Source organism: Ochlerotatus camptorhynchus, unplaced genomic scaffold (genome assembly GCF_037179485.1).
Source record: "Ochlerotatus camptorhynchus isolate MF236.1 unplaced genomic scaffold, CSIRO-AGI_Acam_v1.1 ptg000138l, whole genome shotgun sequence".
Lineage (NCBI taxonomy): Eukaryota > Metazoa > Arthropoda > Insecta > Diptera > Culicidae > Ochlerotatus > Ochlerotatus camptorhynchus.
Window position 1 is genome coordinate 342,679 of NW_027040628.1, and position 14,696 is coordinate 357,374.

Genomic DNA, 14,696 nt, shown 5'->3' on the forward strand with positions numbered 1-14,696 from the left:
TGAAAGAGCTGCAAGCTTTTTGATTACATAGGGTAAATTATGGCTTCGGCATCCATTGACTGTTTTCGGCAACCGAAATTGAAACGTTTATTTCACTGTATTTCCCATCAAAACTCTTCGCTGAATGTATTAAGCCGATTCCTTACCTTTTCAGCTTCAATCTGATTACATTTTTACGACTGTGAATTCCTGTTATACCATATTTTTCTTTAAATGAAATATACATACTACAAAATACGGCTGATTTCTAGTTGCCGATAATAGAACAGCTGGTTAACACGCAGTTCAAATGGAAAGGGTGCCGAAGAAAAAGAGACTGCCGACAATAGTCACTCTCACCTGAGAAGTTTGGAGCGTTGTAAAAACATGTTCAACCCGTTTTGATCAATTCTGTCGATTGGAATTGGTAGAACAGCAAGCAGCAGATAAATGTCAACAAACAAACCTGTCATGTATGTGTGTGACGCTGAGAAATCGCTAATAGAAGTTCGGACGCTGCTTAGATTGACGAGAATACGTAAATTCCCCTATTTCCCCATTGTCCACTTTGTAACCAAATGTAACCAACTCGCTTCATGATCAACTTTTAGTGGAACAGACTGCTCTTGCACGTACATACGTAGACACCAATTGCCGTTGTAGACTAGGAAATCGAAGAAATCCGTATCGGATGTAATAACCGCCCGAAGTTAACTATTGATCGTGCTCTCTCGATAGCATGAAGGTGACATGCTTGTGGGCCAGAAAATTCATTTAGTGGAAATTGCACGGTGCCACGAAACAGTGCTTTAAACAGTCGGCGGATATCGACTGGTCTACACATTAAATAAAAAATTTATTGATAAAAAACGAAAAAATTCACACAGTACAAAAGGGTGATAACAGCAAATGCTAAGGAAAACAGATGTAAACATTTGGGCAAAGTATAATATCACAAACAGGCGAAATAATTTAGGCAAAATAGAATTGTCAAAAAAATAAGCCGATATGACGATTTTTATTTTCTTAAAATTTAAATGATACAGAAACTTAAAAAAATAAATCATTTGTAGTGTATATCAACACTAATCACACAACTGAAAAATAAATCATGGAAAAAATTATTGCTACAACAAATTAATATTTGAAAAAACCCCAACGAAAGTTCAAACTCGGTTTTCTCCGTTTGAGCATGATGCGGCATTGGCCCTTATGAATGCTCACTGTCGATATACTTGTTGCCACACCGAAAAATCTTCTTCGTCTTTAGTGAATCTTCCTCCTGGCTACTTAGATTTCCTTTTCAATTGGAAGATTGCCGTAAACGCTCGACGTAGATGTCGCCACTGCATGATGATGATAATGTTGACAGACTGCATATAAAATTCGTGAAAATTAGCCTTGAATCATAATTTTCATCAAGCCTGTGTAAAATCCTTCCAATATAACATTCGAATTGAAGAAGAAAACGTTTTTACCATCAGACTGATGTGCATCTTTGACTTTTCCAGTTGAACTTTCATCAGATATATTCATTTCATTTCGCGGCTCCATCAATGCTGCATCGTAAATATGATGTAAACAGAAGTAAATTGCTCAATTACTCAAAATAAAGATGATTTGTCATGTTGTTATCACTTTCAAAACCATCCGGCACCATTTTATAGTATGGTGCGTGTTGAGTAAAGCAAGTTCCGTTGCGTTTTCCGTCGAAAATTGTGAGTATCAATATGTTTGCTTAGAAAAGGCCAAAATGAACATTTATTGAATATTGGCGTCCTATACAACCAATTCTCCATTACCACCAGCATGATACAACCTTTCCTAAGTAAATTCACTTAATTTCCACTTTCATCTTAGTGGAAATCGCACATATTCACAATTTTCCGAAAAATGCAGCTGCGCAGGAGGTAACCTCTCGCTGTGGGTGCAAACTTGTTATGCATTATTTTCCATGAAAACATCTCCGATCCATACCGAAACAATAACAATTAGTTTTCAAATACGTTTTCTTACACGATTCAAGCACAAGTTTCCACGAGAAATTATTAGTTTTTCTTTATGGACCGATTTGCCCCAAAAATCGTCTGTTTTACTTGGAAAATTTGGACACTATCCTCCTTCTAGTAGTTCTCACTTCGAAATGTAGGAGGCGAAAGCTTGGAAAAGTTTCACTGCAAGACGCCAATTAGCGATTTAGCACTGAAGCAAAATTTAACACAATGGCTGCTGAACCGATTAATTTGTATAATTTATTCTGCCGCGTAGCTTCTACGGTCACTATTCAACGTACTTATTTCACCTGCTAACGAAAAAAATTCACTGTCTTCAATTTTACTGCTTAATACCCCGTTCACATTACAGCGTATATCACGTGATATACGCTGTCTTGCAATGAGCACTCATACATCTAGTTTTCACTGGAAATCCTATGTATGAGTGCTCATTGCAAGACAGCCTATATTACGTGATATAGACTGTAATGTGAACGGGGTATAAGGATTTCTTTTTGCAGCCAAAACAAAATGAAATTCTTATTGCATTTACGTCAAATATTATTACGTTTAAAATATTTTTTTCTGCGTGTTAGACACATTCAACCGTTTTTTTCCAATTCACCCACGGCCTGAACCAATCCGAACTGTTTCTTCTGCCGCTGTGATTTTGCATACGAATTATTTTTTTTTCTCACTATCTCCGTTTTCAGCATAACCAGGATATTAATCCCATCCTCGTCACCACTTTTGAGTTCCCACAATAGAATATATAATACTAGTCGTTAAGATACTTTCTCCAGAATTATAAAAAACACGTTTTACTCGGAGTACAGTCAAAAGTCAAAGCGACCGATCAATAGCTTTAATTCCACTTCAGCCTACAATTACATTTTATATCGTTTTCTCGATTATCGTTCATCTGTCATGCATGGTCGAGGGGTTTGGACGATTCTACCGAACATAACAGAATGTTCATCGATCATAAAATTATGACTCTCTGAAAGTGAAACTGACAGGTTTCATGTGTCACACATTTATTATACAATCTCTTCTTTAACTTACAAGTGCAAAATATCTTCTGAAGATTTAATGATTTCATAACTTCCACAAACTTTTTTTTATAGCAAATCAATAACAAAAACCTTAGCCAATATGGTACTACAAAGCCACCTAGTTATTGTTTTCATGGTTTTATGAAATATACAGATCGATCCATAATGGTTTACCAGCCATTATCAATTGACCATGCCTGTCACGTCAGCAACAGGAAATGGGATATTAATCAATATGATATTATAACATCCAATCTCTTATGTAAAACATGGTTCATGAGAATTATTGGAGAACCTTAATATGTCTGTATAAAGGTATGAATTTTGAAACTACCATTTCCCATCACTTGGGGATCAGCCATAATATTCACCCATCACTAAATATGTTAGTGCAACATGTAGAAAATCGCACTACATGTCCTACATGTTGCAATACATTTCCGTGACGCCAGATGATATTTTTACAAAATCATCAATTTTCTGATTCCAGTGGAGCTTAAACGGTTGTTAGGAGCAGCGCAAGAGCAGCGTTACTTATATAGGCTTTTGGAGGGTGAAAATTATGTTAACCTGGTGTTCAGATATGGGAATTGTCGCGTTTGTCATTGACGCACGACAAGATACATTAAAAAATGGTCATCCTGGAAAATTCTCGTCAAACAACAATTTCTTGTCGCACGACAAGATCACCACGACAAAATCAAGAATCCATCCAGTCGCGACTATCTATTCTAGTCATATGTCACTCATTCTGTTCTCTGAGACAAAGTCTATATAGGTTGTTTAAAAAGGAGGATCACGACAAGAAACCATCCATTCTAAAACGGAGGTTAGATTTAAAACAAGGCCGGAAATAATGTTAATTTCCTTCAATATTGGTATTTCCTATTTCAGAAAAAAGTGGGAAATACTGCCAAATACCCTTCAATATGTATATTTTTGGAATCGAGATGACCTCTCGAGACCGAAAATCGATATCCAGCGCCATCTTGAAATCCAAGATGGCGGCTTCCAATTTCAGAAAAAGTGGTAAATACTGCCAAATACACTTCAATATGTATATTTTTGGAATCGGGATGACGTCTAGAGACCAACAATTGATATCCACCGCCATCTTGAAATCCAAGATGGCGGCTTCCAATATCAGAAAAAGTGGTAAATACTGCCAAATACTCTTCGATATGTATATTTTCAGAATCAGGATGACGTCTAGAGACCAACAATCGATATCCAGCGCCATCTTGAAATCCAAGATGGCGGCTTCCATATTCAGAAAAAAGTGGGCAATACTGCCAAATACACTTCAATATGTATATTTTTGGAATCGGGATGACCTCTCGAGACTGAAAATCGATATCCAGCGCCATGTTGAAATCCAAGATGGCGGCTGCCAATTTCAGAAAAAGTTGGAAATACTGCTAAATACCCTTCAATATGGGTATTTCCGGAATCGGGATGACGTCTTGAGACCGAATATCGATGTCCGACGTCATTTTTTAATCCAACATGGTGGCTCTCAGATTCTGAAAAACTGTCATATACTCTACAATATGTATGGGTATTTACGGAACGGGTTCGACGAAAATATATGTCTGACGCTATTTTGTAATCCAATATGGCGGCTCTCAGATTCAGACAAACTATCAAATTTGGGTATTTTCGGGACAAGTTCTACGCGTACATCCCGAAAATCGAGGTCTGACGCCAGTTTTAAATCCAAGATGGTGGCAAGTGACTTCAGAAAAAAAAAACTGTCAAATACCCTATAATATGGATATTTTCGGAACTGGGTCGACGTGTACATCCCTAAATGATGTCTGACACCATTTTGGAATCCAAGATGGCGGCCGTTGTTTTCTGAAAAGCTGTCAAATTCTACGATATGGATATTTTCGGTACAGGACGCGTGTATGATGCCGAAAATCGATGTCCAATACCATTTTTGAAATCCAAGATAGTGGCTCTCAGATTCGGAAAAACTGCCAAATACCCTACATCATGGGTATTTTCGGAACAAAACTACAATTTATGTCCAACACCATTTTGTAATGCAAGATGGCGGCCATTGACTTTAGAACAACTTTCAAATACCCAATAATATAGATTTTTTAGATGACATATAGATGCCGAATATCAATGTCCGATACCATTTTGAAATCCAGGATCACGCAGAAAAAAAAACATAGTTCATGCAAATAAAGCACGATTCATTTCAAACAAAATTTTGAATAGAATATAGATCAATAAAATCCATGGAGTAATCCAATAAAAATATTGAATTGAAATAATGCCACCAGATTTATTGAATTAAACATGGATTTTTATTGATTCAAAAAAATGTTTACTTGAATCAACCTGCAGCATTTTTTAGAGCAACGAATAATTTTAGTTGTAGCGATTCATATTTTTTATTGTATCAAAATCAAATTTATGTAAATCAATAAATATTTTTTCCCCTTATTTATTCTATGTCAAATCAGGTTTTTAGAAAATTACCAACAATACGCTTACTCGCATAAAAAGCATTATTCGAGTTGGAATCAAATTCAATCATATCATTCAAATATGAAAACGTGAACGAACCAAATTTGTAACAATTTTATGGTATTGCGTTTTTACTGCGTTTTTTCACGTCACCGCTGAAATTGTAATTACATGAATTAATTTGAAAATAATTTGAAAGAATCTACACAATTTAATAAAATTATGGCTTACATTTTAAGAGCAACGACAACGGAGGCAAAGGCAGGAGGAACTTCTTTTCGTTTGCCAAACGATGCCGATGCAGACTGACAGTTTGAAACGTGCACTTAAAAAATATTCAGTTAAAACAATCAAAGTAACCATTTCGATTGAAAAAATATATAATTGTTACAAACCAAATATCGTTTATTTAAATCAATCGCATGAATGATGCAATTCAATCAAATTAATATATTTAAAGTGAATGGAGCGCTCTATTAAATTAAAACTTTTTTATGAACAGAAACAAACCAAGGCATTGTTTTAAAAAACAACAAAATATTTTGTTGACTTATTACAGAGCGTTTTTTCTGCGTGATGGCGGCTTCCGGTTACAGAAAAAGATATAAATACACTTTGACTATTTGTTTTAGTATTACTTCTACGTGAAGTCAACGATTTACATAGTTGAAGATGCTAATTTCAAATAACAGACTGTAGTGGTAATTTTTATACGATAGATGGAGTAGTTGAAAGCATAGAGTTGATAGTTCCGTTAGAGTACGGCAGTGTGAAGATTGCATATAGATATTAGAATAGCGAGCTAGAACAACTTTTAAGGAAGGTACAAATCGGTTTTTTCATCTCTCTTTACCAAACTCCCCCTTTGGAGAGGGATGGTGAGGGGTATCCCCCCCGCCACCACTAGCAAAAAGAGATGAAAACCGACCCGCTCAAGTACCAACTGTGTGTTTGAAACAGTTCTACCGATTTTTACCGCACTTCAGTTGTTATTTGAAGGAAGGCATCCAGTCGTAGGTTTGGAAATTGCAACTATTGTTTACCCCTACCACTACAGTCTGTTATTTGAAATTAGCATCTTCAACTATGTAAATCGTTGACTTCACGTAGAAGTAATACTAAAACATATAGTCAAAGTACATAACTCTGGATGGGAGCATACCATCAATTACTGTCAATGGTCGAAAGGTACAGTAGCAGCACCTACCCCACCCGTGTCCCCTCGAGATCGTCAAGTCGACGATGACAGGAGCACATATCGTGGTAGGGGTAAACAATAGTTGCAATTTCCAAACCTACGACTGGATGCCTTCCAGTTGCGTTGAAAGCTAGTGGAAAATTCCATACGAATTGCACACAAGTAAATGAAAACTACTTTGACCCGCTTTACCTACTTTTGGGCTCGCTTTTGGGTTTCTGCACTATAGTGCCGAGATGAGTGAAAAGAACTTACTTTTGGGTACTTTTTTCTAACCGTGTACGATTTTCGTTCAATTAAATGTTCATTATTCATGAACATTTAGTGTTCATGATTAGTAAACATTGCGCGCAGCTTGTGTTACTTTTTATCGAGTGAGTGAACTCAAATCCATCGGTGCACTCGCCCATGGAGATATCGCCAACCGATACCGATAACAATCGAGGTAAACGACTTCAACTCGCTTCAACTCAACCTGACAGCACCGACAAACCGACATGAAACTAAAACTTATCTCTTGATCAAGAATTCATAACGGCGAATTCAAATGTGCAGCGATCCCATCTGTCAAAACCATAGAAATTTGTTTTCTAGATAAAAATAATTTGCCCGGAATAGATTAGACACGAACCAACTCATACATTTTGTATGTGTGTTCGTGGCTAGGATACATTTTTTTCGCGAACACGGTGGCAGATGTCAGTTTTGTGCTTTGTTCAGAAATTTGATGATACTTTGTATGGTCATTCATGTCGGTTTGTCGGTGCTGACAGTGCTATCTCAAATATCGATGAATGAAGGATCAAAAGGCTCTCGAAGAATATTTTTCGACAAGCTCTACCAACACGGGGGCAACTTGACAAGTCCAGTACATTTTCAGTTTTCCCCGAAAATTTGGTGCTGGTGGTTCTGTCAAACTCACAAATTTCAGAAGTGTTATCTGAATAGGGCGAATGCGGAAATGATATACAGTAAATAAAATGTAATTTTTAAGTTATTCTTATTGCAATCAGTTTATGAATCTTTTTTTGTGTAGCCACGTATGTCTTTGAGCAGAACAAAACCAATAGCTTAAATATATGATCTGTAAAACGAAAATATGTGATGAATAGAAACAAATGAGAATTGAGCGTGGATACTTTCGATGTTTTCGATGCTATTGCTATTGTCATCGATGATGAACAAAGAAAGAATGGTTTTGCAGCGATTAAGAGCGAACTAATTATATGCAGCTAGTACAGCAAAATATTCAATTTGAGGTAATAGTTTAAAAGAGTACAATCAACCGGTTTTAAATTGACTCACTACTTGACTAGCCTATTGGTCCCAAGTACATCTATAAGCGTATCCCATTATAGTCGAAATGCTGGTACTACACTGTTTGTTTTGATTCGCTATGAAAGTTTGACAGATCAAATGAGGAGTTCGTGGATTTTGCTATAATTCTAGGGGTGCATCGATTAGTTTGGGACCGAAGAGAGCTGAGCCAAATAGTTGAGCGCATTTCTTCGGGACCTTCTGGTCTTAGAGTTAACTCTATGGTACAATGGTGCACTTTGTATATCTGTCAAAGTCCTTAATTGCATTTAAGCTAAATATGGGATATATTACTAATGTGGACTAAATTTTCAATTTCTTGCGACAACGGATCAACGACCATTCCACTTCACTTCTTATTATCACTATATTTTTTGAGAGTTCTTCATGGGATTTGAGTTGACATTGTCACTGTGCCCATAACTGTGTGAAAAAAGAACTGAACATAAAAACTGATCGACTCATCTATTTCTTGAAGCTTCGAGTTGTGTGGGGAATAATGATACGGACGGGTGTAACAAAAGAAAATCACTAAAATTTATTCGTTTTAGAAGCTCATTTTGAATGGATTTACGAAATTTTAGTCTTCACACAGCAAACCTGCTACACACCGCGAATAAGAATCAATTTTGTGTTTTTTTTTTACCACGCAATAGAAAGATGGGGAAGTAAACTAATTTTATTGCAAATCTTCATCGCACAACTATGCTCAGAAACATTATTCTCAAGGCTGATAATATTCCAGAGAAAAATATAACAGAAGTAACAAAAGTATTTTTATTTCCATTTGATTATATAAGGAAGGCCTCCATGAATCTGTTTCAATTTATTTGGTTTTATTTCATTTCACCACGAAAATCATAAATTCGCTCTTTTCATATGGCATTCTTGCTTGTTTTTTGACATCCACACATGGTGAAACAAAAAGTTGCTTTCCCATCCAGAATTTTACGAGCGCTCATGGCCGCTACAATCTGGCTGAGTTTCTGGTAGGGAACATTCGATTTGATGTTTGGGTTATGTCGTTTGACGTATAAACGATCAAATTTGACCGTCTACAGGTCAAACGACACAAGCCAAACTTGAAATCATATGTTCCCTACCAGAAACTCAACCAGATTGTGGCGGCCATGAGCGCTCGTAAAATGCTGGATAGAGAAATACCGTTGCAGCGGTGAAGGCAAAGATGAATACTAAGATAAAACTGTCGGAAGAAAAACTTTCTATTTTTGTGTCCTCTTTCACGGTCCCTTTCATCCAATGAATACCCCCCGTATTCAAGGTAATTTTGTGGTTTTGCTGTCCCCTCGGTAGAGATGAAATTTTGCGCTCATTTTTATCAAAACAAACACACCAAAATCAGAGGTGTCCCATTTTTTAATTACTCGATTAACAACTAATCGATTTTTTTTGCTCACTGCGCTGCCATTTTTCCATCAATGAGAGTGCAGCACATGTCTTAAACGATGGGTGATGATCCTCTGGAGAAGTTAATGCTTATAGAGATTGCTAAAGTATGATTGTGTCAGTGATTTGTTTTCATCGGGAAAATTTTCCGCTATGAAGTTTTTTTTCCCGATGAAAACATTTTGCGTATACGTATACGTGACGTAGTGTGCGTACGATAAACGTCAGCAATCTCTATATCGGCGATATCGGCTAAAGCCCTACAGTAAAAGTATGGACGTCTGTCAAAAGTTGTTCCAATCGAACCATCAAAATGCACCGCTTTGCTCGATTGGAACAGCTTTTTTCAGTTTTGTGGTGACAGTCGTCCATACTTTTACTGTAGGGCTTTAATATCGGCATGACTTTTCGGTTCGTTAATCGATTAATCGATAATTCGAATGAAAATCGGCCATCACTAGATGAATGTGAAACGTGAAACGTCATTTCAAATATATGGACCGTACATAAATAATGATACAATTTGAAAGGGACCGGGACTCATCACAAATTACGTCCACACGGTAACTGAAATAAACACGAGTGTTCACCGGTTGATGTAACTGACCGAGACACGCCGATGGAACACGATTCAGGACAATGTATAAACACCACGCCAAATTTCAACAGTCGGCTTGAAGTTGAGGAATGTGAACCCGCATAAACGCGAACCATCACATGACCTTACCGATAATGGTTATAAATTGTTTATAATCCCTGCTAAACTTCAACTGAAATGGTTATGGAACCTTACATGAACGTTTGTGTGATAAAGTTTTAACCTTATGTGTTATGGTTTTTTGGAAGCGGACCTTACAAATAATGGGTTGTTAAGAACCATTACCATTCCAAATTCTTGTTTTCTCCATACATTTTCGGAAAGAGAACTATATTAGAACGTTTTTACTTATGGTTTGAGAACATTAATGGTTATGGTTATGGTAGTCAGTAAGGTCCATTAATGGTTTTGTATTATCGCTCAACTTTACGTGAAATATATCGTGAATTGGTAATCAGTAATTTACAGGCAACCAATTCGCGATATATTCCACATAAAGTTGATCGATGTTACAAAACCATTCATGGACCTTACTGGTTACCATAACCATTACCATTAATGTTCTTAAACCATAAGTTAAAAGGTTTTAGTAAAGTTTTCTTTCCGAAAATGTATGGAGAAAACAAGAATTTGGAATGGTAATGGTTCTTAACAACCCATTATTTGTAAGGTCCACTTCCAAAAAACTATAATACTTAAGGTTAAAACTTTATCATTAAACGTTCATGTAAAGTTCCATAACCATTTCAGTTGAAGTTTAGCAGGGATTATAAACAATTTATAACCATTATCGGTAAGGTCAATTTATGGTTCGCGCTTATGCGGGAAGTACCCCCTTCACATCCAGAAGAGGAAGCGACTCTGATTACACTGAAACAAAGAGAATAGTTAGGAATACTATTTTGCAGAAAACACTTATTTTCAGTATAACTACGCTTAATACCGTCAAATCTACCATGACTTCAGTATAGTTTACTATAAATATATTCAAATTTACTATAATTCTGTCAAAACTACTATGGTTACTCAAACGGTATAGTAGTTTTGAAAGAAAAATTAGTAAAATTAAATGAATTTCGTTTCTGGTGGGAGTATTTAATTTAAACCATCAATATAGTATTTTTGCCAATGGATTTTGTTTCTGTGTAATCAGATGGTTCGGGACGCCTTTCACCAATCCGTTGATGATCAAACCACAGAAAAACAGACGTAACTTTTCATTCTGGATCTTCGTTCACGCATTTAACGATAGATTTGAATATTATAATTTCCTCGAACTACTCACCGCAGCATCACTTTGACGTTTCTATATATGCTGATTAGCTTGCATACAATATTGTTTGCGACTTTGCGAGCAAGTTTGGTTTCCGCGAGAAGCCCAAGAGATGCCGTTACTGAGCTCCTATGTTTTGAGATGTTGTCACGAAAAACTTATCCAAAGAGTAACGTTTGTTTGTCTGTGATCAAACTTTCAGCTCGACTGAAACTGTGCTGAACATCATTGTTTTACCAATTTCAACATTTCAGCACAATTCGCCAAGCGCAACGTTTTCCAAGTCGAACCTGACCAGGGATGTTCCGGATGTGGACCTTACATCTTCCCGGGCAAGTACCATTCTATTTTCGCTTCCCTTTAGCTAAAACCAACCTACTTGTGGACCACATTTTTCACATCCTCAAAAGATGACCAACGAATATGAAACTCCTCCAAGTGACAAAACATCATCGTACATAATCGGCCATAATCCCCTTAAAAATCACCATCCAATGCAATCTACGAATTTCATGCAAGATCTCAGCAATAGTGGAGAAGGTGAAGCACCCCACTCACAGAAGATTCGGGACTTCTTTCGCCAACCTGTCGACCATCGTCCCGCCAACAGTGTACCAATCACTTATGTTCTACCACATTCGGCAGTATCAAACTCTGATGCATATGATCGCTTTGGCAGTCGGAAATGGAACCAGAGGGGCTACTTTGGACACGTGGTACATTTTCATTTGTTTTGCTTATTAAATGGACAAAATTGACATCAAAAACAAACAACCTTTACAAAATGAACAGCTCTTTTCTTTACCTAGCCATACTTGCTATACACGCTATTTCAAAACTATCGAAATTTGGGTAGAATCCACCCAAAAATGAACTTACCCGAAAATGAACCTACCCAAAAATGAACCTACCCAAAAATGGGTAAACTGTGTTGGGAGTGACAAGTTGACAAATGTACAACATCGACTTGAATCCGATCGACGTTGTTCATTTGTCTACTTATCACTCCCATTTTTGGGTAGCTTCAGTTTTAACCGATCTAGGTGGATTCTACCCAAATTTGGGTAGTTTTGAAATAGCGTGTACACAATTTTCACATGGAATCAATGTCCTGCACTAAAGATACTGACATATGACTTTGACACAGAGGCGTAGCCAGAGGGGGCAGGGGCTGCCCCCCTAAACTCAGCAACACAAAAGCTTTCGGGGAAATGGCAGTCGGCCAAATTTTCCATAGTAATTTTTTTTCGCCCCTCCCTAGCTCGAAACCTGGCTACGCCCTTGCTTTGACAGATAATCGATTGTTCCAATTTTGGCAATTTTTACATGTCGTCCGTCTCTTTATAAATTCAGCCTCTTTATCCTGCACTATCCGAACGACCGAACGCTTATCGACTCCCGAGAGGAGCTTGTGCATGTTTTTACAAATTTCAACAACGTTTTTGGGTCAAATGTTTGAGAAGATACATTTTTTTTATAAAACTCGTTGGTATACTTTTCCGCTTAATTCTGAGAAACACTAATGACATTTTCCGAGTGCTTCCATGTGATCGAGAATACTGCAGTCCCAGTAGCAAGTTGTGGATAAACATTCCATCGGTTCTTTAATCTACTTCATTTGGTTCAACAAATTCGAATATGTCCAAAGTAAGCACGACGGTACACCAAAGTTTCGCGAATTTAAATTTTACATTAAATGAAGTATAGGTATTTAATCGTTTGTAGGTAACGTGGCAGCTTTACTGCCTGTTGTTTGCCCTGGTTGAAGACGTTTTCTTACCCCGTTCTCCGCAATTTCCGGATCGAGCAATCACATTTGCCTTACCTGATAGGCTCCAAATTCAATATCAAGATCAACAATTGTTCACTAGGGATGCTAAAATTTTCGTAAACCTGTTCACGTGGTTGCGTTATTGAAAAACCCCCGATATGTGCATTTGAGAATATACGAAGCGAACATCCTCCTGACCCTTTTTTAGCGAACGATTTGTCCGATACAGTATAGAGCGATGCAAATAGATTGGTTATACCCGAAATGGACCATTATACATTGTATATTTGTATCCTCGAATATGGGAATCTGCTCTGTGACTCTACACTATTATTACCTAAAATTATGTCTCCTATCGTCGATTATAAGTGTTACCGCGTTACCCTACACTACGTGTGGCGTGCCGCTGCTTCAAGTGCTGCTATTTAACGTATCGTCGAGATGAGTAACCTGCGGATCAGGGTGACCAGAAACGTCACTGAGATTTCATGCTCACCAGTTTGCGAGCTCGGGCACGGGCCTCCTGCCGGGTGACGGTGTATTCGAACCAGAGAATGTTGGGAATCAGAGTGGTATCCCGCAGGAGAAACAGCTCGGACACCTTCCACGAGACCACCATCGGGAACAAGGGCGTCAGGAACCAGTGCGTCAGGCTGAACCATAACGTTCCGACCACGAGACCGACGACGACTCCCACCATCACTTGACTGAGGGTGTGATACTGCAGATAGATTCTGCCGAAGCACACGAGGAAAGTCGCCACCGAACAGACGACGAGCACCAGTAACCGTACCAGCCGCTCCATTCGGGCGTTATTGTTGTTCATATGGTGCAGTCTGAAAACACGCAAGCAGGTATTAATCATTCCCCAAGCCTTTGTTTGGCATCCTAATTAAACTGTTACCTTATTAAAATGAACAGCAGTACATACTGCGTGAAAAAGCACATGAACTGCGAATGACTAGAAGGCATCCCGTACTCAGTCCAGATCTGCGCCCGAGTCATCGGTCTCGGTTCCTGAATCCAGTGCTTCAGCACCATGTTAACACACTCGTTGCAGAGAGTCCCGATGAAAAATACAATCTGAAAACCACAGGACCATGCAAAACAATACCAAGAACCTATTACTTCTACTATTTACTCACAGTGTGCAAATCTCGTCGAAAAAGTATCAGTGCCACGAAGCCGGCCCCTATTCCTAACGGTGCTAAGCTGATCCATGCCAGCAACTTTCCCAACAGATCACCTGTAAATATTCAAACGAAAGAAAATTAATCGCATTCCAAAATTGACACACATTCAGATCCAAGGACGATGGAAAGGACCTTACCTTTGGGATATTCTACGAGTGTAAGCGTAATTGGCTGCCAGTCGGAATGGTTGTACCCGGAATAGTGGGCTTGCTGCTGGACCACCGAATCTATGTCTGGTGACGACATTTTCTCCTTGTTGGTGGTTGGTGTCCTTTATTTTTGTTTTGACATTTGCTCCTTGGAATTCCTGCTACTGATGCTGCTATTGGTCTTTTTTGTGAGTGCAAAGACGACGAGGACGACGACGACGGCAGCAACAACCCTTTTTGCTCTGCGAATGGGTCAGCACTGTGATTGGTTCGTTGGT

At 38.0% G+C, this 14,696-nt stretch overlaps 1 protein-coding gene across 1 annotated transcript; it reads right to left on the bottom strand.

The window, feature by feature from the left end:
• Positions 1 to 13,158: 13,158 nt before the first annotated feature.
• LOC135700547 (dolichyldiphosphatase 1-like) lies at positions 13,159 to 14,696 on the bottom strand. Its single transcript, XM_065221062.1, has 4 exons — positions 14,407 to 14,696; positions 14,222 to 14,322; positions 13,981 to 14,159; positions 13,159 to 13,912 (listed from the first exon to the last, which is right to left on the bottom strand). Exons 1-4 carry the CDS (start codon positions 14,513 to 14,515, stop codon positions 13,552 to 13,554), a joined length of 750 nt encoding a protein of 249 aa, XP_065077134.1. The 5' UTR covers positions 14,516 to 14,696; the 3' UTR covers positions 13,159 to 13,551.